The sequence below is a fragment of the Rhinolophus ferrumequinum genome, chromosome 21, assembly GCF_004115265.2.
Source record: "Rhinolophus ferrumequinum isolate MPI-CBG mRhiFer1 chromosome 21, mRhiFer1_v1.p, whole genome shotgun sequence".
Classification (NCBI taxonomy): domain Eukaryota; kingdom Metazoa; phylum Chordata; class Mammalia; order Chiroptera; family Rhinolophidae; genus Rhinolophus; species Rhinolophus ferrumequinum.
This window is the reverse complement of record NC_046304.1, coordinates 51,294,192-51,314,290: the sequence shown is the minus strand read 5'-3', so window position 1 is coordinate 51,314,290 and position 20,099 is coordinate 51,294,192. Positions and strand designations below refer to the sequence as shown.

At 52.0% G+C, this 20,099-nt stretch overlaps 3 protein-coding genes across 9 annotated transcripts in view; 2 read left to right on the top strand and 1 right to left on the bottom strand.

The window, feature by feature from the left end:
* METTL23 (methyltransferase like 23) overlaps positions 1 to 20,099 on the bottom strand; it is a 52,573-nt gene that overhangs the window by 7,182 nt on the left and 25,292 nt on the right. Inside the window, exon 3 of one of the 5 annotated variants that reach the window (XM_033089752.1) lies at positions 17,120 to 17,248. Coding sequence is in view for 3 of the 5 variants with exons in the window: in XM_033089757.1 (XP_032945648.1) it covers positions 1,447 to 1,532 (86 nt within the window). In the remaining 2 variants the exon portion in view is untranslated. Of the gene's footprint in view, positions 1 to 1,446; positions 1,840 to 17,119; positions 17,249 to 20,099 lie in introns of those variants that run through there. The other 4 variants (XM_033089754.1, XM_033089756.1, XM_033089755.1 and 1 more) reach the window with 4 other exon arrangements.
* JMJD6 (jumonji domain containing 6, arginine demethylase and lysine hydroxylase) lies at positions 2,013 to 7,714 on the top strand. 3 transcript variants are annotated; one of them, XR_004421264.1, is made up of 7 exons: positions 2,016 to 2,333; positions 2,847 to 3,235; positions 3,692 to 3,978; positions 4,896 to 5,031; positions 5,501 to 5,589; positions 6,341 to 6,479; positions 7,308 to 7,713. XR_004421264.1 is itself a non-coding variant. In XM_033089742.1 (6 exons), the coding sequence occupies exons 1-6, from the start codon at positions 2,205 to 2,207 to the stop codon at positions 7,437 to 7,439; spliced, it is 1,212 nt and encodes a 403-aa protein (XP_032945633.1). In that variant the 5' UTR covers positions 2,013 to 2,204; the 3' UTR covers positions 7,440 to 7,714. The 3 variants fall into 3 exon arrangements, 1 of the variants encoding a protein (XP_032945633.1); XR_004421263.1 differs by having other exon boundaries at positions 2,018 to 2,333; positions 5,496 to 5,589; positions 7,308 to 7,445; XM_033089742.1 differs by lacking the exon at positions 5,501 to 5,589 and having other exon boundaries at positions 2,013 to 2,333; positions 7,308 to 7,714.
* The window catches only part of MXRA7 (matrix remodeling associated 7), a 29,304-nt gene continuing 22,020 nt past the window's right edge, over positions 12,816 to 20,099 (top strand). The window contains exons 1-2 of the mRNA XM_033090170.1: positions 12,816 to 12,844; positions 12,998 to 13,424. Coding sequence (XP_032946061.1) covers positions 12,816 to 12,844; positions 12,998 to 13,424 — 456 coding nt within the window. The remainder of the gene's footprint in view (positions 12,845 to 12,997; positions 13,425 to 20,099) is intronic.

Genomic DNA, 20,099 nt, shown 5'->3' with positions numbered 1-20,099 from the left:
AGGACTACAGAGCACAGGTATTGGGGTTGGAGGCAGCATTGTGTAGTGCAAGCAGAGGTCCCAGTGAAGGCAAGGGCTGACCTGTGCGGTCTTGTAGGCCACCGGGAGTTTAGCTTCTAAGTGCAAGAAAACATTGGAGTGTTTTAAGCATAGGCATAACTTGGTATGCTAACGGGAAACAATATGGTCCTAGGAAGACATCCCCAAAGAGATTTGACTGGAGCTGAGTCCTGGCATTAGGAAGGCAGGCAGCTTACAAAGCCTTTGAAAAGGCAGAGAATTGTGAGAGCCTGGTATTTAGGGAGGCAAGATAACAGCTCACAACTCTGGAATGAGCCTGCCTGGGTTGGAACTCCAGATCTGTAATTTACTAGCTGTGTGACCTCACTCAAGTCATTTAACCTGTCTGTGCCTCAGTTTTCTCAACTGCAAGCTACTATCTCATAGGATGATTAGGACTATTCAATGCAAACTACTTAGTACAGTGCCAGGTACAAAATAAACATACAAAGTTAGCAATTAAACTGCAAAACGACGTCTTTGTTTTCTAGAGCAAAGTGTGCCCCTAGTGGGGTGGTAGAAAAGGAGGCTGAAGTGGTAAAAGTATCAAAGGTGATGGAACCAAGGTCTGAACTTAATCATTTAACCCACTCAACAAAAATATTAGTGCCTAAAATATGCTAGGCACTGTTCTGTTAGGGGGGTGCAGCGTGAATAAAAGGCAAGAAAGCCTGCCCTGGTAGATTTTACCCAGGAGTACAATGAAGGATTTCTGACCAGAATGAGTTGTGCAGATTTAGATGTAAAGAAAAGAGACCTCCGTTATAACGAGCATCTCACTCCCTAAATTTGGGAAGAAATCCAGACGGGTATTTCAACGTGAAGACGTTTAGAAACTACCAGAAACGGGTTCCACTTGAACCTTTAATTCCTCTTAAACTGTTTTACATTTTAAGCTGTTACTAATAGCTAAGTCACAGGCTGCTGTTAAAACCAAACGAAACACCGCAACGCGAAAGTGCTTTGAAAAACCGTACGCATATAAGGCACAACTATTCAGTTTTGGGACAGCCGTGAGCTGAAAGTGCCAATCCAAGAAACTTTATTTGGGCAGTGAGGGTTGGAACCCTTGATCCTAGATAAAGCTGAATTAAAAATCCCTTCAACAAGATCAAAGAAAATAGGTGTCGAGAAAACCACTCTTCTGGCAGGAAATATTCGGGAGTGGAGAGGCCCCTTCCTGGCAGGGTCCCCGAACTCCTTATTGAAAAACATGTAATACGCTAAAAGGCTTCATACCAAACCTTTCGCTCTGTTGTCCAAACTAAGGCAGGAAACCACGGACACCCCTCCCTCCTTCTCCCCAAGCGAGCTGAGAACCGCTCCTGTCTAGGGCGCCGCCGCAAAGGACCGGAGACACTTCCCGGCGGGTGCAGCTGCACGCACCTGCGGGACGCAAACCTCCAGCATGGCCCCGTCCGCTCCCAGGCCCGGCTCCTCCGAGAACCGAAAGCGCTGGGTCCGGACCACATGCCCTCGGAGTTCACGCTCGCTCAGAGAGGACTCGGTGGCCCCCTGGAAGGACCGCAACAACAGAGGGAGCCGGGCTGCCAGGTTGCGCGCGCCCACGGGGCCCTGGGCCGGCTGGGGCCGCTTCCCCGGTGTCACGTGGTCCTCCGCAGGCCCCGTCGGGTCGCTAAACCCCGATGGCAAGAAAAGGCAAAGCACCCCTCGGGCGACGAACTGGCCGCACGGCGAGAAAAACCACCCCAAAGCCAAACAAATCAGACAGAACAGGTGAACCAGCCACGCGCCAACCGGAAGCTGGCCGCGGAAAGGTAGCGCGCTGCCGGAAGTGATGCAACCGGAAGAGGGCGTGGGGGCCACCGCAGTGAGGCGGCTATTTGGCATCCCTGACCTTCCCAACATGGCGGGAACGCGACGCGTGTGAAGGCGGACCCTGAGGCGCCGAGGCCAATGGCTGACCGTGAGAGGCTGGCGGGCGGGGAAGAGCGCAACCGCATGCCCAATCCGAGGCCCGGGAGGTGGTTGGGGAGTGAATTTTCTGGAAGGCGATTTTAAAGGCGCCAGGCCAGAGCGAAGGGCGTTTCAGTGCCGCCGCCGCTGCGCCGGGAAGGGGGGCGTTGGTGGCAGGAAGCGAGCTTCGCCGAGGTCGTCGCGGGACCAGCTGGTGACCTCGCAGGATGAACCACAAGAGCAAGAAGCGGATCCGCGAGGCCAAGCGGAGTGCGCGGCCGGAGCTGAAGGACTCGCTGGACTGGACCCGGCACAACTACTACGAGAGCTTCTCTCTGAACCCGGCGGCTGTGGCGGTGAGCGGGCCGGGCATGGGCACGGCGTCTCCGGGCGGCCGCGCACCTCTCTCGGGGCAAGATCAGCCCGCCCCGCCCACGCCGAGCGTGGCACCCGAGAGTGCCGATGGGCTCACCCGCACCCCGCGGAGGTCGGGGTGGTCGGGGCCCGCATTCCAGGGCGGGCCTCGTTCCTCCGGTGCGGCGACCGCGCCTGCTGGGCAACTGGACTCGCACGCCTTTGGCACCCTCAAAGGGAAGGCCTTTCGCCCCTTGCTCCCTTTGGATGGCGGGGTCCCCGGGGAGCCAGCTGTCAAAGGCCACGAGTGTGAGATGCGAAGTCCTCCTCTGGTTGGGTGGCGCTGGGTGCGACGTGCCCGAACCCACGCAGGTCCTTTCCCAAAAAAAGAGAAGCCAGGAAAAAAATCTGGCTTCTTAGGTATGTCGTTCCTAATTGGCCCTGGGGCCACCCTTATTTACCGACCGTTTTTGTTTGTTTGTTTTAACTGGATAGGTCTTTTCTGATTTCCCCAGGATAACGTGGAAAGGGCAGACGCGTTACAGCTATCGGTGGGAGAATTTGTGGAGCGTTATGAAAGACCTTACAAGCCCGTGGTTCTGCTGAATGCCCAGGAGGGCTGGTCTGCGCAGGAGAAATGGACTCTGGAGCGCCTGAAAAGGAAGTACCGGAACCAGAAGTTCAAGTGTGGTGAGGATAATGACGGCTACTCTGTGAAGATGAAGATGAAATACTACATCGAGTATATGGAGAGCACTCGAGATGACAGTCCCCTTTACATCTTTGACAGCAGCTACGGCGAACATCCCAAAAGAAGAAAACTTTTGGAAGACTACAAGGTGCCCAAGTTTTTCACTGATGACCTCTTCCAGTATGCAGGGGAGAAGCGCAGGCCCCCTTACAGGTAAAGTATCTGTTTACTGCCTTCTCTACAACAGCATGTGTCAGCCAGCTCACCTTTTTCCAAACAGTCAGTGGGACTTAATTAGGGGGCTGCTGATGCCTGCCCGGTCCTACCAGAGCCCTTCTGACTCTAGTTTAATTGGTCTGGGGTGCTGCCTGGGCATCAGGATTTCAGAAAGCTCCCCAGGTGATTCAAATGTGCAACCAAAGTTGAACCACTGATCTGTAAGAGAAATTTTAATAGTTAAAAAGTCCAGCAGTGAGCCACGTCAGTGATTTTACTTTTCTGTTATTCCGTGCACCATTCACTCAGCATTTGCATGTCCCAGAATTTGTGTAGTCTTTGAAATAAAGGTAACATATTGTATACAACTGCGACCTTATCATTTTGTGGAGTGGGTAGGCGTATGTGTGTAGCTAAATTACTCTTCACGTCTTGAATGTTTTCATCCTTTAGGTGGTTTGTAATGGGGCCACCACGCTCTGGAACCGGAATTCACATCGATCCCCTGGGAACCAGTGCCTGGAATGCCTTAGTTCAGGGCCACAAACGCTGGTGCCTGTTCCCTACCAGCACGCCCAGGGAACTCATCAAGGTGACCCGCGAAGAAGGAGGGAACCAGCAAGATGAAGCTATTACCTGGTTTAATATCATTTATCCCCGGACACAGCTTCCAACCTGGCCACCCGAATTCAAACCCTTGGAAATCTTACAAAAACCAGGAGAGACTGTCTTTGTACCAGGTATAAATGAACTGAAAGAAAGTACTTTCTTTGAATTTAGTAATTTGTCGATTTGGAGAACTACATACAGAGTGAGTCAAAGAAATCCCTCTGCATGCTGACTAAATGAACCCAACTGGCGCCCACCCCAGACAGCGAAATGTCACTGTGTCGTCAAATGCTTAGGGGCTGCTGTCCATGTTTCTTATAACATAAATGTATGATGACTACGGATAAACTTTTTTTCTGTTACTATTTTTTTTAAGATTTTTATTAAAACATGGCTAGCATAAAATATTATTAGTTTCAGGTATACATCATAGTTATTCAGCTGATAAACTTTATGTAACGATCCTGCTCATTTTTATCCTTAGTGTCTTGTGTATGTTCTGATTTGTGCATATTTCTGCAACTTGGGGTTTTGATGCACTGGGTGGATTGAGACCGGAAATAGTGACTTACAGCAAGAGGCAGGAAATCCCACCCCTGATGCCTGCCCAGGTCCTTTTGATAGATTAAGTGCTGGAAGTGAGAGCATTTAAGATAAGTGTCCTAGAAGCTGAAGAACTTGCTGCCTTTACAGTTTGGGTCACAGCTTTGGATTAACGGGTGGGCATACTTTTCCTATAAAGGGCCAGAGAATAAATATTTTAGGCACTGCAGCCAGACGGTCTCTGTTGCAATTGCTCAAGTCTGCCCGTGTAGCAAGACAGCAGCCATAGACAACCCGTAAACAAACAGGCACAGCCGTACTCCAATAAGACTTTACGCAGACAGGTCGCTTGTGATTCCTCGGTCAGGAGGCGCATTTACCACTGTGAGGCGCTCCCCTGTGGCTAGGAATCCCTGCTTCTGAAGTGCTGTCTGTGCGCTTTCTGTGTGGGAGTGGTGGTGTGCAGACCCAAACCCGATTTAACTGCTCGCCTGTTGGATTGCAGGAGGCTGGTGGCACGTTGTCCTCAATCTTGATACCACCATCGCCGTCACCCAGAATTTTGCCAGCAGCACCAACTTCCCTGTTGTATGGCACAAGACGGTAAGAGGGAGACCAAAGTTATCGAGGAAATGGTACAGGTGAGAGACTTCTCCTTCCTTTTGCTTTGTTCCAGTTTCTAACCCAGAGATCAAATGGAAAGAGTCCACTGCTGCAATAACGTGCGGATTTTAGACAGGCCTGGAAAAAGCTGGGACTGCAAGAGCTCATGGGTAGAGGAGAGCGAGCGGGTCCCAGGTCAGGGCTAGTTGTCAGGGTGCTTGCCAGCCTCGAGGTGACAGCGTAAGACTGCATGTTTGATGGAAGCCAGTCAGTCAAAAAACATGGTCACAGTTGGGATTGTTTCTCATTTTCTGTTGTTTTGTTTGTTTGGTTTTGGTTTTTTCCCCAAAGCTAGCACTAGCAAAGGAAGCCATTTTATTTGGGTTTTATTTGGTGGTTTCTTTTCTTACCCAGAAACATTATTCCCATTTGAACTTATTACCTTCAGTTCTTGTGAGTGAGGTGACCGCCCTGGAGACTTAGCTCCTCTGTTTATCCACAGAACAGATACAGCACGGGCAGCGGCAGTGCAAGCCACCCCCAGCCACCCCGTGCCACTGTGTCCCAACCCTGACCTGGAGGGACCAGCTCTCGGGGTAAGAGAGGGATTCTGGCTGTTCAGTGCTCAGCCCCCCCTGCTGAGAGGGCCAGCAAGGGTGGTGGCTTTGTTCTCCCCAACTCTTGGGCATCTGAGGCCCACTTCCTCCCTCCCTCCCGTAGGGTGCTGCTGCATTTTGGTCATTCGAAAGACCTTACCTTATAGCAGGTCTTTTGTTCCTGCTTATGGTCCCAGGTTAGGTTCCTACGGGAGGGCTGCTGCCTCTGAAAGTCCAGTTCAGTTTTACCTTCGAGTGAGGGGGGACCCTCTGTTACTGACACTTGTTATTTCTTACAAACCAAATGGTTTCTACTGTTACAAATAGATTTAACCAAGCCCAACGCCAATCATGAAGTGCTGTGTGCTGTGGAAAGGAAAGGTGCAGAAAAAATGAGCTAGGAAAGTTCAGGGAAACAAATGCCAGAGAGACTTGCTCCCAAGGGGATAAAACTAAGACTAACTCAAGGAAACGTTGCCTCGCGAGTTGGCAGCACGTCTGGCTCATTGGCGCCGCTGGTACCGGTAGTACATTGAGCTAGTTTTCCTTTCGGAAAGCCTGAGCAGCATGTTGGGGCTTTTGTTCCCAGCCTGCGGACTCGTGTCCTCACCACTCGGCATCACTCATTCCGACAGAGGCACCCTGGCGTTCCTAGGTGCTTCTAAGAGAGGCAGGTCTCAGCTTTGAGTCTGGGTTACTTGTGTGGGTGTCGCTGCGTGTCCCAGCACTGAGAACGTGCCTTGTCTCTCAGGATCTTGAAGCAAGAGCACCCCGAGCTGGCGGTCCTGGCCGACTCCGTTGACCTGCAGGAATCCACAGGGATCGCCTCCGACAGCTCGAGTGACTCCTCCAGCTCGTCCAGTTCCAGCTCGTCCGACTCAGACTCAGAGGTGAGGCCTCCAGGGCAGGTCACCCCGGGAAAACCAGAGGTGACGCTCCCTCCTGCCATCCAGGAGGGAGACAGATGTGAATGGTTTGCACTCTCCTTCCCAGAACTACACCTGCCATCCTTCGGGCTGTGTGGTGACTTTTGCCCATTTCATAGCTTTGTACGTGTATGTGAATCGTCACAACCTGAAGAGGTTGAAATTCCACTAAATAAATGCCTTGAAACACAGCTGGCAAACAGCGGTGCCAGGATTCACACTCCGAGCATTCTGACCTCAAAGGCCAGGTTAAGAATTTTCCTGTGGGTGGTAAATTGTGAGCCTAGAAACCCAGCCAAGTCAGTGACTTGCTAACAGCTCAGATGGTGTTGGGTAAGAGGGGCCTGTGCCCTTAGCAGATGACATTTGTCCCGTAACTGCATCATGGACTGATTCCATCCTTCCTCATGGCAGGAGGGGTGTGTGTTGTGAATGTCACGTGCTGCTCTTGCACGCATCAGGCTCTGTTGGTCGAGTGAAATTCCATAACGCAATCTCAGAACGCTGGCTGTACATGTTCTTCGAGTGGGTGTCCTGATTTCAAACAAATAATCCTTCTATTAGAGAACACTGTGGGGAGACTTGCCACCCGAGGGAAGATTGTAATTCTTTGGGAGCCAGAAATGTCTGAGGAGATGGATGTTCAGACTACATTATGAAGCGGTCACACATGGCTGCTTTGCTTCTGGGGGAAAAGGGACAATATTTGTGCTGTCTCCTGAGGTCGGGGGTTTGCTTACTGAAGAAACGGGTCCAGGTTGAATGCCTGTTGTTTTCTCCTCTCGTGTCCAGTGTGAGTCAGGGTCTGAAGGTGACGGGACGATGCACCGCCGGAAGAAGAGGAGGACGTGCAGCATGATGGGAAATGGGGACACCACCTCCCAGGACGACTGTGTGAGCAAAGAGCGCAGCTCCTCCAGGTGACCAAGCACAGCCGTTGTCTGTGTAGGCGGACATGCCCGCAGCGAGGGGCAGGGCCCAGGGAGGGCAGCCTGTCGGACCTGCAGACACGGGGATGGCCAGCGAAAGAAAGCCAGAGAGTGAGGACGCTCCTGGGGTACGAGTCCATTCACTTAGCATTTGCTGCAGTAGCTTTTCTCTCTGCTTCCAATGCAAGTTAACGTGGCTTGTTTTATGCATAAAGGCGAATCTTCTGGATGGTGCCAAGAAACCCTTTACATTATTTAATAAAAATTAAACGACTTTTATATCTTTGAATTTTTTTTTCTTTTGAGAATACCAGAACCTTCCCATGTCGCTCTTCTTATCGTAGTCTTGGGGGAAAGTCGTGACTCCATTGGTGTGTCCCCTCACTGGGGGGGTCATAACAGCAGCGAAGGAGGAAAATACTCAGGCAGTTCCCTGGCATCTTCTAAAGAGCCTGAGGTTGGCCTCCTGCTGCTTTGAGGGTTTGCGCCAAGCCGGACAGCAGCAGAGAACTCAGATGTTTTGATAAAATCTTAATCATGTCTCCATTTTTTAAAAAACAAGATTGGATTTAAATAAGCTAAAACTTGAAGTAAAAATCAGTAAGGTAGTCTTTGCATGCACCTGCCCCCGTGCTGGGCACTGACAGGCTCACGGTGAAGTCTCGTGACCCTGCCAGCGTCCCGGGCCTTTACATTCCAGAGCCCTGTGTCCGTGTGCTAGTTGTAGTGTGTGTGTCAGGAGCGTGAAGGCGCGAGGTTCCAGGAAGATGGTACAGTACTGCCGTTTGTAGGATTCTAAGTGTGAAGGTCTCAGCTGCTTCACAGTGACGTTCATGTTAGGTTCTTTGTACCTCCGAGCAGCTGAGTGTTTTCTTCAATGTGTTCATGAAAGTTTAGGACCCACATTCCTTTATCGTCTCTTCCCCATTCTCTCTGTTCTGGCTAGTTTTCCATGGGGAAATTCAGGTGTTTTATTCAAGTGGATTTAGAATGTGTATTCTCCAAGTTGTCCTTTTCACAGCCATACTTAGATTTTTTTTCTTGCCTTTTTAAGTTGTGTCTATTGTTACGAACTTGTATCTGCCCTTGAGGTGTGACTTTCTAATTTGTAAGAAAAATTTCTAGAGAGCCCTGCTGTTACTTCAACGTGGGGGTTCTCGGGGTTCTGCTTCTAACATTTCCTTCCGGCTCTGCACCCAGCTGTGCTGTCTACGTGCTGATTACAGGCAGTTGTACTTTCCTTGGCAGGATTAGGGACACTTGTGGAGGCCGGCTCACCCCTGAGCAGATAAAGCAACTCCCTGAGTTGGCTCCCACCTAAGCTGTTGGTGGCCATGTCTTCTCCCTTCTCCTTTGTCTTTGAATTTGGATCATCCTTCTCTGATCCAAGCTTCTGTCTTCAGTCAGTCAAACGCTGTTTTTACTGCTCATTAAGAATAGATTGTGAAGAAATTAAAAACTCAGCAAGCTCAGTGAAACACTGAACACTGAAGGCTGACGTGATGCATGTTGGTAAGAAGGTTCTGTGCCGTCTCCTTTAAAACCAAGCTGGTCGACTCCAAGGCTGGAGGGTTGTGGTCCTTTGAGTGTCTTGTTGCACCTGTCACCTCTCTGATGTGGTAAGGCACTTCCGCTGTCCACAGAGCTGGCCGCAGCATGCAGAGTGCTGAGAGTGGTGAGTGGCCTTGGATTTGTGTGTGAACCGGTTACTTGTAAGGCGCGGTGTGAGTGTGCCCCCTTCCTGTATGTCACCATTCGTCCCAGTTCAGCAGCAGTCACCCAGCCAGCGTGTCCAGCACCACTAGCTACTGCCTAGTACTATCCTGGGGTTCGTTCCCCTCTCTCCACAGTCGGAGAGGGTGTTAAATTCCAGGCATATTTTTGTGTGCTGTACTTTGGGGAGGGACGACACATCGGGGTTTCTGTTACGAACAGAGTGAAAAGGTGTTCAATGTGTTCTTCTCATAGAGCTTACATGATAAATAGGGCCAAGTCTAATGTCACATTTGTAACGGACTGGTTAGCATTCCTGACACTGGCTCTGTCAGGGCCTTTCTGTAGGAGGCTGCTCCCTATTTTGTCTTAGTCAGTTTTTTGCCTCCTAAAATGCCAGCCTAAATGTTGCTGGGTTGGATGGAGAGCTGCTTCCTTCCTGGCATGGCCTCCCATTGCCCTACCTGCCTGCAGTGCTGCTCTCCTCCCCACCAGAACCCCAACCACCCCGCCAGGCACCCCGGCTGTTTGTAGGCTGGTCCGGGTCTGTGCCTGGATGGGAGTGAGGTCAAACCCTAAAGGCATAATCTCTCTATTAATATCTGAATGGCGTTCCTCTTCCTTCTTCTGAAAAAAACTTTTTGTGCCATTTTCTAAGGCTTTTATCTTTTCCTCAGTATTGCTACCTGCTATCACACCTTCCTCTCAAATTCATACCAACTGCTTCTCTCTAAACTCAGTTTAAAAGAAAAAAGCCAAAACCAAAAGGCTGTATGCCACCAGGGGCGTGATGAGGTGCGCTGCAGTGGCTGGGATGGTCCAGTGGCAATTTGAGTTTGAGAGATTAGTCACCCAGGTTCCTTCCCCAGAGGGCAAAGGTGATTCCTGTTAGATAAACAATATCTAAAAATAAGGGATCAGGGACGAGGTGGGGGAACCGTGATAAAGGAGTGGAGTGGGGTTAGGCATGGGAACAAGGGATCCACAGTCCCACAGTTAACCCTTCTACCCATCTGGCATGAGCTGCTCCTTTGAGTGGGGGTGAACACGAGTGAGGTGAAGGATACAACGTTAAACTGTTCTGAGGGATGATTCTCCGAGATGACAGCTAATGTTACCAACGAGCTGGTCCTGGAAGAAGGGATCTTGGACTAGGAACTACTGATGGGGAGGAGCAGGGTGGGGGACCCAGGACAGCCAGGCCACCAGGAGGGCTCTGGGTCTTTGGGAGTGAGGGAGGCACCAGGGTTTCACTGTCATCCCGAAGGGTCCTGTGCTGCACACGGCTGCACTGGGATGTGTAAGGTGACGCCTTTGAGGGGACATTCCTCACATCTTGCTCATGTTTGCAGATGCCCTTTTATTAATCATTCAAGCATTCTACAAATGTTTGGGTGCCAGGCACTGTTCTGGGTGCTGGAGATAGATGGAGCGGTGAAAGCCCTGAGCTGGTGGGGCCTGAAGTGAGTGTGCTGTTCACGAGGGACGCTGGTCGGGGTAGGTAGAGCTGTGCACGGATTTTCACAACCAGAAAGTCAGTTCAGACCTTACGAAACGGAAGTGTATGAGATCTTCCTAAAAGAAACGACTATCATTATAGCTGTATTCTTAACTTAGTACGTGGCTCCTCTGTAAATTAGCTAACGGTATTTAAGGATCAGCCAGGAGGCTGGCGGTGCATTTGCTTTCCGAAGTTCTTAGAGGCTCAGCCTTGATGGGATTTAGGCCCTAGACGAGAGTGTGTGATGGAAGAGTTCTGGGTAGGGCCGGCCCGGTGGCTCAGGTGGTTAGAGCTCCGTGCTCCTAACTCCGAAGGCTGCCAGTTCGATTCGCACATGGGCCAGTGGGCTCTCAACCACAAGGTTGCCAGTTCAACTCCTCGAGTCCCGCAAGGGATGGTGGGCAGCGCCCCCTGCAACTAGCAACGGCAACTGGACCTGGAGCTAAGCTGCGCCCTCCACAACTAAGACTGAAAGGACAACAACTTGAAGCTGAACTAAGATTGAAAGGACAACAACTTGACTTGGAATAAAAAAAAAAAAAAGGTCCTGGAAGTGAAGTACACACTGTTCCCCAATAAGTCCTGTTCTCCCTCCCCAATAAAAAAAAAAAGTTCTGGGTAAATGTTGGAGGTACTGCCCGGGAGGTGGGTGTGTACGTGCGCACCTTAGCACCCTGGTGTGTGTAACCTTTCCACAAGTAAGTTGTTTGTCATGTGTGTTCCGAGCACTGCTGAGGGTCCATGTGGAGTCTGGTTTCACCTCACACGCCATCTCCCTGGCTTCTGTCAAGATGTGACATTGAGTCCAGCAAAACCGCTTGCACTGTGTGCCCTCAAGCAGTGGCTCTCAGCTTTGTCTCACTGTTAGTCCAGAACTCGAAACATATGGCCCCCACCTGCTGTCTGGCAGGTGACGACACCACAGAAAGAACCCGGACTGTGCTGAGTACCTCATGCCGACCGTCATGTCAAACAACACTGAGCAGCCTCCTGGTTCTGCTTCCGTCTCACTGCAAGGGTCCACGGAATGCCCATGGCTCTGCCATTCGATTGGTCTTTTTAACTCACTTGGATGAAACTTGGTCATCACTTTAAATAAAGCAACTAGATTCGGAGTTGAGTTGTTTTTTTGCGTTTTATCTTGGTTTCCTTTCATGGTAACTGAGGTTATCTCCACTGCAGAACCTCTTAAATATATACTTGCATATTTTAAAACAATAGGGACGGGACAGAAATAAGACCCTCTTTGGCTGCAGTCCCGGTGGTCAAAAGCCACTAGGCAAGAGATAAACCTCATTCCACATGTTACAGTTGTGCGGCATGTTTCATCAGCGACCACTAACCCTTTTTTTGCATGTTCCCCTAATACTATGTGATGCAGCAGGACTGAGCTCACTGTTGCTAGAATCCTGTTTGTCACAACTGGAGCTCATGAAGCTTACGAGCGCACTTGCGTCTTCCATTTAAAAGGAAGCATCCATCTAACATCTTGTCTTACATCACAGACCAGCTCAGGCACTTGCAGTTTTCCAAAACAATATTAAATGCATCCTCAGCAAAACCCAGAACCCTGGTTTTTTAACATTAGGCCTTATGTCTCACTGTTGTACCTGACAGACTTTGCCAGCCCATGTTTGTTTAACTAGAGTGGGGGTTGGGAGTGATAAGAAATTGGTTTTTGTTATAACATATTTATCTCAAACATACTGTTCAGCAACAGACCCTGGGAGGATCTGAAGAAACAAAAACAGTAGAGTTCCTTTCCCTCATTCCACCCTCCCTGCCTTCCAGAATTATGCAGAGAAAAGTCAGTAGGGGAAAACAGCTGACCCAAGGCCCTTACAGCTGAATTCCAGAAACCTGTCTGCTGGGCATACAGAGGCGAGTGTTGAAGGCTGCTGGGTTCCGACCCAGAAGGGGCATTCACAGGCCAGGAACTGGAAATGGCTTCTGCGAACATGGATTAAGGCAACCTATGCATAAAAGCAGCTGTGGCCCTGTCTATGAACTGGCTAAAAGTAAAGGGGATGACGTTGGGTTTCCACTGTCCTACAGGCAGCCCAGTGTCAGTTTACGTGAGCCTTCCTGGCTTTACTTGGCTCAAACTAGTACTTATATTTCCGAAATGGTCTAAGATAACTTGACAGGGCTAAAATGATGCCGAGAGATGACAATCTAAGGGGCACGTAAGTAATGAGTATTTCAAACTGGTTTTCAAAAGGAGCCTAAACTCTAAGCGTCAGGCCGGCCCGGAGCAGGGAAGGGTTGGCCCTCCTCTGTCTCAGGTGCCGCGCTTCCCTACGAGTCCGGACTCAGGTCCCCAGTGTCGGTCGCCCCAGGGACCGAGGATGTCTGGGGCGGGGCGCCGCGAGGGCTCCGCCCCGGGGCGGGGCGCGGGCGGGCGCGGGCGGACTCCCTCGGGGTCCCAGCGGGCTGGCACTCGGGCGGGCGGCAGCGGCACGATGGAGGCGCCCGCCGAGCTGCTGGCCGCGCTCTCGGCGCTGGTCACCCGCGCTGGCGCTGCTGCTCGCCTGGCTGCTGGTGCGGCGCGGACCGGCCGCGAGCTCAGACCCCGCCCCCGCGCCCCCGGAGCCCGCGCCCCAGGGCGAGGCCAGCGGCACCCCCGCGCCCTGCGGCCCCGGAGCCCCGGAGCCGGTGGCTGCGCCCGACGGGCCGGAAGAGTCCGAGGGGCCGGGAGAATCCGCGGGGCCGGGGGAGCGCGCCGGGCCGGCGGAGGCGGAAGAGCAGGCCGCCGAGGCGAGGCAGGTACGGACCCCGGACCCCGGCGCCTCTTCCCATCCGGCCGGGTTTCCCCGCGGCTCGGGTCGACCCCTGCCGCCCCCCGCGGAGCCGGGAAACGGGCACCCAGCCTCGGGCCGGGTGTCCCCAGGGAGGACAGAGCCCGCGGCCGGCAGGAAAGGAGGGTCCGGCGCGCAAACTCATCATCGTCCCCCAGAGTGACGCCGAGCGCCGAGCCTGTCCGAGTTGTGTTTTGTTGTTTTGCTCGCTTTTCCTCTTCCCGGCCTCCCCGAGCCCGGAGCCTGGGCTCCCTCCTTCCCGGCACAGTCACTGCTGTGCCGCAGCGTCGCTCCCTGGGCGCACAGCCCCCCATCCCACCCCGCCCGCTCACGGGTTCCCAAATCCACGTGCGTGTGGCTTACTTCAAGGCCAGCTATGAGAGTTGCCTTGCTTGTGAAAAAAATAAGAATACTTTTTTAACAAGTCCGCGACGCCGCCGGTGAGGCGCACGGGAGGGGCTGGGCACTGAGAGAAAGGCACCGACCTTCGCCGTCATTCTCATTGTCCTTTTCAAACTGCTCCTGTGCTTTGGCGCATCTCCCCTGGGGTAGCAGATAAGCCTGGCCAGTGTGGAGTGAAGAAGCAAGACAAAGCCTCCTGCAGCTCAGCTGAGCGCCCCAAACCCACACTCCTGCTCTGCCCCCAGCTCACTCCCACGCTGTCCTGGGGCCTGGCCGCTGTCTTGCTTCAGGATATCCAGAAGTGTCTGGTAGCTCGCCTGCACCCACGCGCCAGCCCCAGACACTTCTGCCCACGCCCCTCTTTAGACTGGAAGCCTACTTGCCAGGCGGAAGCCCAGGCACCTTCCCAGGATTTCAGCACCTTGGGCCCTCCAGGCCACCACCAAGGGTCCTGAGTCTGATCTGAATGCCTTGTCCTTACTCCTGAGCTCCTGTTCTTGGAAGGCAGAATGGCCAGGGCGGTGGAAACCCTCGAGCAGGGGGCTTTGGTGCACTGTCAGCATGTCTGCAGGGCCCACTCTGCATTTTGCTGGTCACAGTGGGTTACACTGGAGAGAAAACCTTGGTGGAGGGCAGGCAGAGGCCTTCTGTTTGCTGAGTAAGGGTACCAGAGCAGCACTTTGCTTGACAAGTGGGTGACTAATTGTGTCATTACAGTGGACTCTATCTAAACCAGCCTGTGGAGAGCTGTGCTGTTCATCCCAGGGTGGACAGGAACTGGGGTTAATGGGACTAGCGCTCTTGGTGGGGACCGAGGCCCTGCCCGTCCGAGCTAACCTCACCCACGGCCATGAGGTAGGGTTTGGATGGGTGCTCGTGTGTTAGGTTTGCTCCCATATCTGGGGTTCCTGCCTGCGCCCAGTCCTCTTGGGAACAGGAGAGATGTGTGCGCTCTTCTCAGGCTTACTCTCAATCAGCCCTTCCTTCCTTCTCCTAGTTTACATGGTGGCCCTCAGCCACCCAGCGGTAGCGTTTAGACTGAAGTTGAAAATGTCCTGTAGTGGCTACCTCGAGCCTCTGGGGTACAGCTCTTCTGAAGAACTTTCCGAGGCCTTTGGGCTCCCTGCAATATGATATCTAATGTATTGGTGTGGTGGTGTTTAAATAGCAGCCCTGGCACAGTTGGTCTCTGGGAGAAAGCATGTCCTGTGAGGGTGAGTGGGTGTTTCGAAGGACAAGGCACCCTTACAGAGGTTCATGGGCCACCAGACTGATGCCCACGGCTTATGCCAGTCCTCCCTCTACCACACCCTCACCTGGGAATCCACCCAACTCGAGAATCAAGTTGAGGTCAGTTTCCTCTCTTGGAGGGAGATCTTGCCCTTCCCTTTTGGGGTCAGGTCCCCCGCCCTTTCTGAACTAGCGAGTCCCCCTCAACTCTAACCGGCAAGCATTAAGTCATTGCTGTGCATAGGGCCTGGGGTCAGGTGCCAGGGGCAGGGGACACAGATATCCACTGTCCCCCAACTTCCAGTGGTGGGGTTCCCCCTGGAGAAGCTACTAAGAAATTGTCTGGAAATGGACTTGGGTATTTTCAAGAGCAGGTCCCCAGTGTTGTCTGCTCATTATCATTCTGCCAGAGCCTGCAGAACAGGCTGGAAAGACCCCTGGGGAAAATAACTCGGGTCACTTTTGGGGGAGGCAGCAGGTGAGGCCCTCAGCCAGCCTCCTTGCCTCTCACTAAGTGAAGGGCAGCAGGGGAGCGGAGGGAGGGAGCGGGAAGTCACAGCTCCAGGAGCGCAGCACTTAACTGGCCGCTCCCCTCCCCCTTCATCTTCCATTAACTGCATCTCTTCTAATCCAATGGCATCCTCCCTGCCAGGAGGCCCAGAGGCCTGGGGCAGCCGCTGCCTCCGACTCACAAAGCTGATTATTGAGAAGGATCCAGGAGCCCAGGGAGGCAGCCTTGGGTTGTGCTCTGAATCCCCCGCAAAGGTCTGCGGAGATGCTGGCCCTCCCTGAGGCCTGTGATGGGCTGGGACACTGACACTGAGCAGAAACTAAGGAAATCGGGTAGATCGGCCAGGCCAGGGCTAGGAGGCCGGCCACGGGCAGCTCTGGAGTATGAGAACCTCTTTCTTTTCAGTCTTTCTTAGGAATCTAGTTGGGGTGGGCAGCAGACAAGCAGGACAGGCGTGTCCCACCCTCGAAAAGAATTATGGCAAACAATGTCCAGAGCCAGAGCTGGTCCTGTCAAGGCCAGGAAACAGTGCTTTCTGTGCTGATGTGTGGTTGTGTGTAGGGTTTTAGGGTTGCCTGGCTTCTTACATAATGGACGTGTGGGTTCCAGCAAGGCTACGTCTTAGGATTCCCAGCAATGGTCAAAGGCGAAGGGTCAAGAGTCATTGAAATAGTACTAGAGTTAAATCACTGTGTCTGTGCCAGAACTCAGACCTTGACCCTCTGGTCCTAGCTCTACTCAAGACTGCTGGCCTAAAAGGCAGCTGGCCGATGTCACCAAACACAAACAGGCAGGGAGACGCTTCTAGATTAAGAGACACTAAAGAGACGTGACAGACAAAGGCAATGCCTGATCTTTGATTGGATTCTGGGTCAGGGTAGGGGTGGGGAGCTATAAGAACATTGGGGAGATAATTGGGGCACTTTTGAAATGAACGTTTCTTAGATCATTTTTATTGTATTAATGCTCAATTTCTTGAGTGTGATGCTGGCATTGTGGTTATGTAGAAAATGTCCAGTTCTTAAGAAGATGTATGCTGAAACATTTAAGGATGACACATCGTGATTCAAAGTCACACTGTGGTGGGTGTAGTGTGTGTGTGGTGTGTGTGTGTGTGTGTGGATAGAGAATGCGTGGATGGCAAAATGTTAAGGTGAAGGGTATATGTGTGTCCATTGTATTATTCTTCCAACTTTTCTGTAGGTTTGGAATTTTCCAAATACACTGTTGGAAAAAAGGAACCAGTGGGAAATGTCCCAGGAAAGGGCTTGGTGTTTCGGACCTTGGTGGTGTCACCCTGTTCCAGCCGCACAGCCTCATCTGTCTGTCCTCACCAAGCAGCTGGGCCCTGGCTCGCCTTTCTGAAGTTATCCTACTGTCAGGTCCCTCTTGGGTCCCCACCCTCACCAGCCTCGTCACCACAAGTGTGTCCCCCCACCTCAGACACAGAGCCCCTCGCCTGCCCAAAATGAAGGCTTCAGGAGCAGGTGAATCCCCTCCCCTGCCATCAGTCCTCTGACCTTGGTGATGTCAGCATGGTCCCACTTTTTGTCCTCTTCACAAAAGCGGAAGGCAGCTAGCAGAGGGCCAAATAGTTATTTGGCAGTTGTTCATATCACTCCAGAATCTTGTCTTAGTCAGCTCGGCTGCTGTAACAAAATGTCACAGATTGGATACTGAAACAATAGCCATTTATTTCTCACAGGTTCTGAGGCTGGGTAATCTAAGATCAAGGCGCCTGCAGATTTGGGGTCCTGGTGGGAGCTCTCTTCCTGGCTTGCAGACACCTGCCCTTCTTGCTGTCTCTTACATGGTGGAGAGAGCACTCTGGTCCCTTCCTACTCCCCGCAGGGGGCCCCCACCCTTATGCCCTCATCTAATCCTAATTACCTCCCTGAGGCCCACCTCCAGATAACAATCACACTGAGGTTTGGGGTTCAACATATGAATTCTGGGGGACACAATCAGTCTATAATAGGTCTAGTGATTTGCTGGGAGAAAAACTGGAAATAACCCAAATGTCCATTAATTAGGACATTGGATTAATTAGCAAATTGGTAGAAATAAGTAAGGGAAAAAAGCAGAACACGGAACAGTAATAGTATTCGCAGTAATTACAATAATGAACACCAACTGAATAGAACGGGGCTGTAAACGGTTCAGTGTTCAGTCGTGCAATACGGTATGTTTTGGAAAGTTGCTTAAGCTTGTAATTTAATTTGTTTTCATAGGAGAAAAAGTACGGGGGCTCTCCTAATGGCTAAACTTTGTTCTTCCTTTCAGAGCTAAAGCGTTTCATTTGCACACAGAAAAATTAGCTGTCAGTTGGAATTTTCTCCTCAGTGAGAAGTAATATACATTTTTAAAGAACACATCTTAAGAAAAAAGCTGCCTAGCTTTGGAGAGTTAGAAACACAATGTTGAGCGTGTACTCTCGTAGACAGATTCTTTCATGGAGCCCTGCTCTCTACCAGGGAGTCAGCCCAAAGCAGTGTGGGTGGGGTGAGACCCACTGAGGCCACTGGTGGACGTCCTTCCTGAGACTTGCCAGACGCATCGCAGCCAAAGCATTTCTGGAACCTGAGTCTGACCACTCAGTTTGCCTCGGTTCAGGACAGAGGGATGGAGCGGGATTCAGACCAGGGTCAGAAACCTCCTCCCGGGTTAGAAGGGCACTAACCCGCTGGCACCACTGCCTGCTCGGGACTGAAAAGGAAACCTTCCTCGCGCCAGGCAGGTCGACGCATCTGTTCTGTTCTCCTGGCCTGTGGCTGAAGAACAGCTAATGAGATTAAATGGTCCAAAGGAAACCCAGTGCGAGAATTCATGGAACTTGTTTGTCTAATATTTTGCCTCTGAAGAACCACGGGACTTGGGGAAGTCACTTAACATTTGGGCCTCAGTTTCCCCACCTCCAAATCGAAAGGGTAGAACTAAAGTGATCTCTGATGTCTCTTAGGACTCTAACAATCCGTGATTGTCTACTTTCCGGTCATCAGCTCCTCTCGTGGCGTGCGTAGGGGTGGGTACGTTTGCATGTGCTTAATATTTTCAGGTGAATATTACACTGTGAACCCTCTGGCTGAGACAGCTTTGGGCATATTCTCAGCAAGGGCCTAATTCTGTGACCGTGGCATTGATAGTTTTTCTCCCAGCTGAAGACTCAGAGTCTGAGCTCCATCTCAAGACAGGAAAATACCTCCAACCCAGTGGTAGCCTGTGAGAAGGGGAACCCTATTCCGGGGTCAAACTACTCTTATCTTTATTCTTCAGGAAGCCTGAAATGGGTGCTCTTCCTACAGTTGGGGCCTCTCAAGAGTTTTCAACCTTGGCCACCTGTCTTCTCTTACTATCCTTAAAGTCGATCACGGTCAAAATTCTTCAGCTTCATTGCCCCCAACACAGTGACTTCATTTCTTCCGCCCCTCTCAGTTTGTCAATGCCTTAGTTCCTTCCCTGTGCTCCACCTTCTCTGTTTACCCCGAAATGCAGAGATGAGAATTGACCTAAAACCCACTGACAAGGGTCAGGGAGAGTGCGGACTGCTGCTGCCCCAGGGTGTTTTTTTATGAAGCTTCGGATGTCCCAAACTGCTAATCTGCTAGGACTGAGTCTGCCATGCTTGATCATCTGAGCGACACAGTGTGGAAGGCTTGTGACTGTGCCCGAAGCCGGATATGAGGTCGGACACCAGGACGGTGTCCGGACGTTGAACACAGCCCTGCAGGCCGGCTGGGGTGTTGTACAGTTCGTGACAGGAGCGTCAATCTCTCCCTCTCCCATCCCCCCAGTGTTCTTCCTTTGCGTTTTGTCCCCACTAGAAAAGCTCATGCCCATAATATCAAGTGAGGACTCCTTCTGGACTGGGGCCACCACTGTCACCTTCCAGAACATCCTGGCCACCATCCTCCTCCTCATCCATAGCTGATGATCCTCAGTTTGGCGCAGTCCAGCCCTCTCCCTGAGCGCCACCTCAGACAGCCAGGTGCCCACTTGACATTTCCCCTCAGTGGCCGAACAAGCGCCTCAGACCAACATGTCTGAGGAGAGCCTGTGCCCCGTGGCGTGCCCTCTGTCCCCCTTCCCTCCCTGTGTTCTTCCTTATCTCACTCAGAGTTCTTCCACTGCTTCCTCAGCTACTCAGGCCCAGAGCCCAACGTCACCCTTCTTTTTTCTTTTCCCTCTCTCCCACCATAGTCACTATCAGCATGGTCTGTAACTGTCTCCAGACTCTCCGCTCCAGTTCCATGGCTCATCTGCGCTGTTCAAGAACCTCTGAACTGGTAGCCCTACATCCAGTCCTCCCCCACCCATACTCCACCTGGCAGCTGGTGTGACCTTTATAACACAGAAATCACACCTCCTCGTCTCCTGTCACAGCCCTGCAGTGGCTTCCATCGCAGGCAGAATCCATTCCAAAGTCTTACCACGGCCTGTAAGCCCGGTGGACCCTGCGGCTCTGCCTCCTGCCCAGCTGCTCCCCGCGTCCTCTGCAGCCAC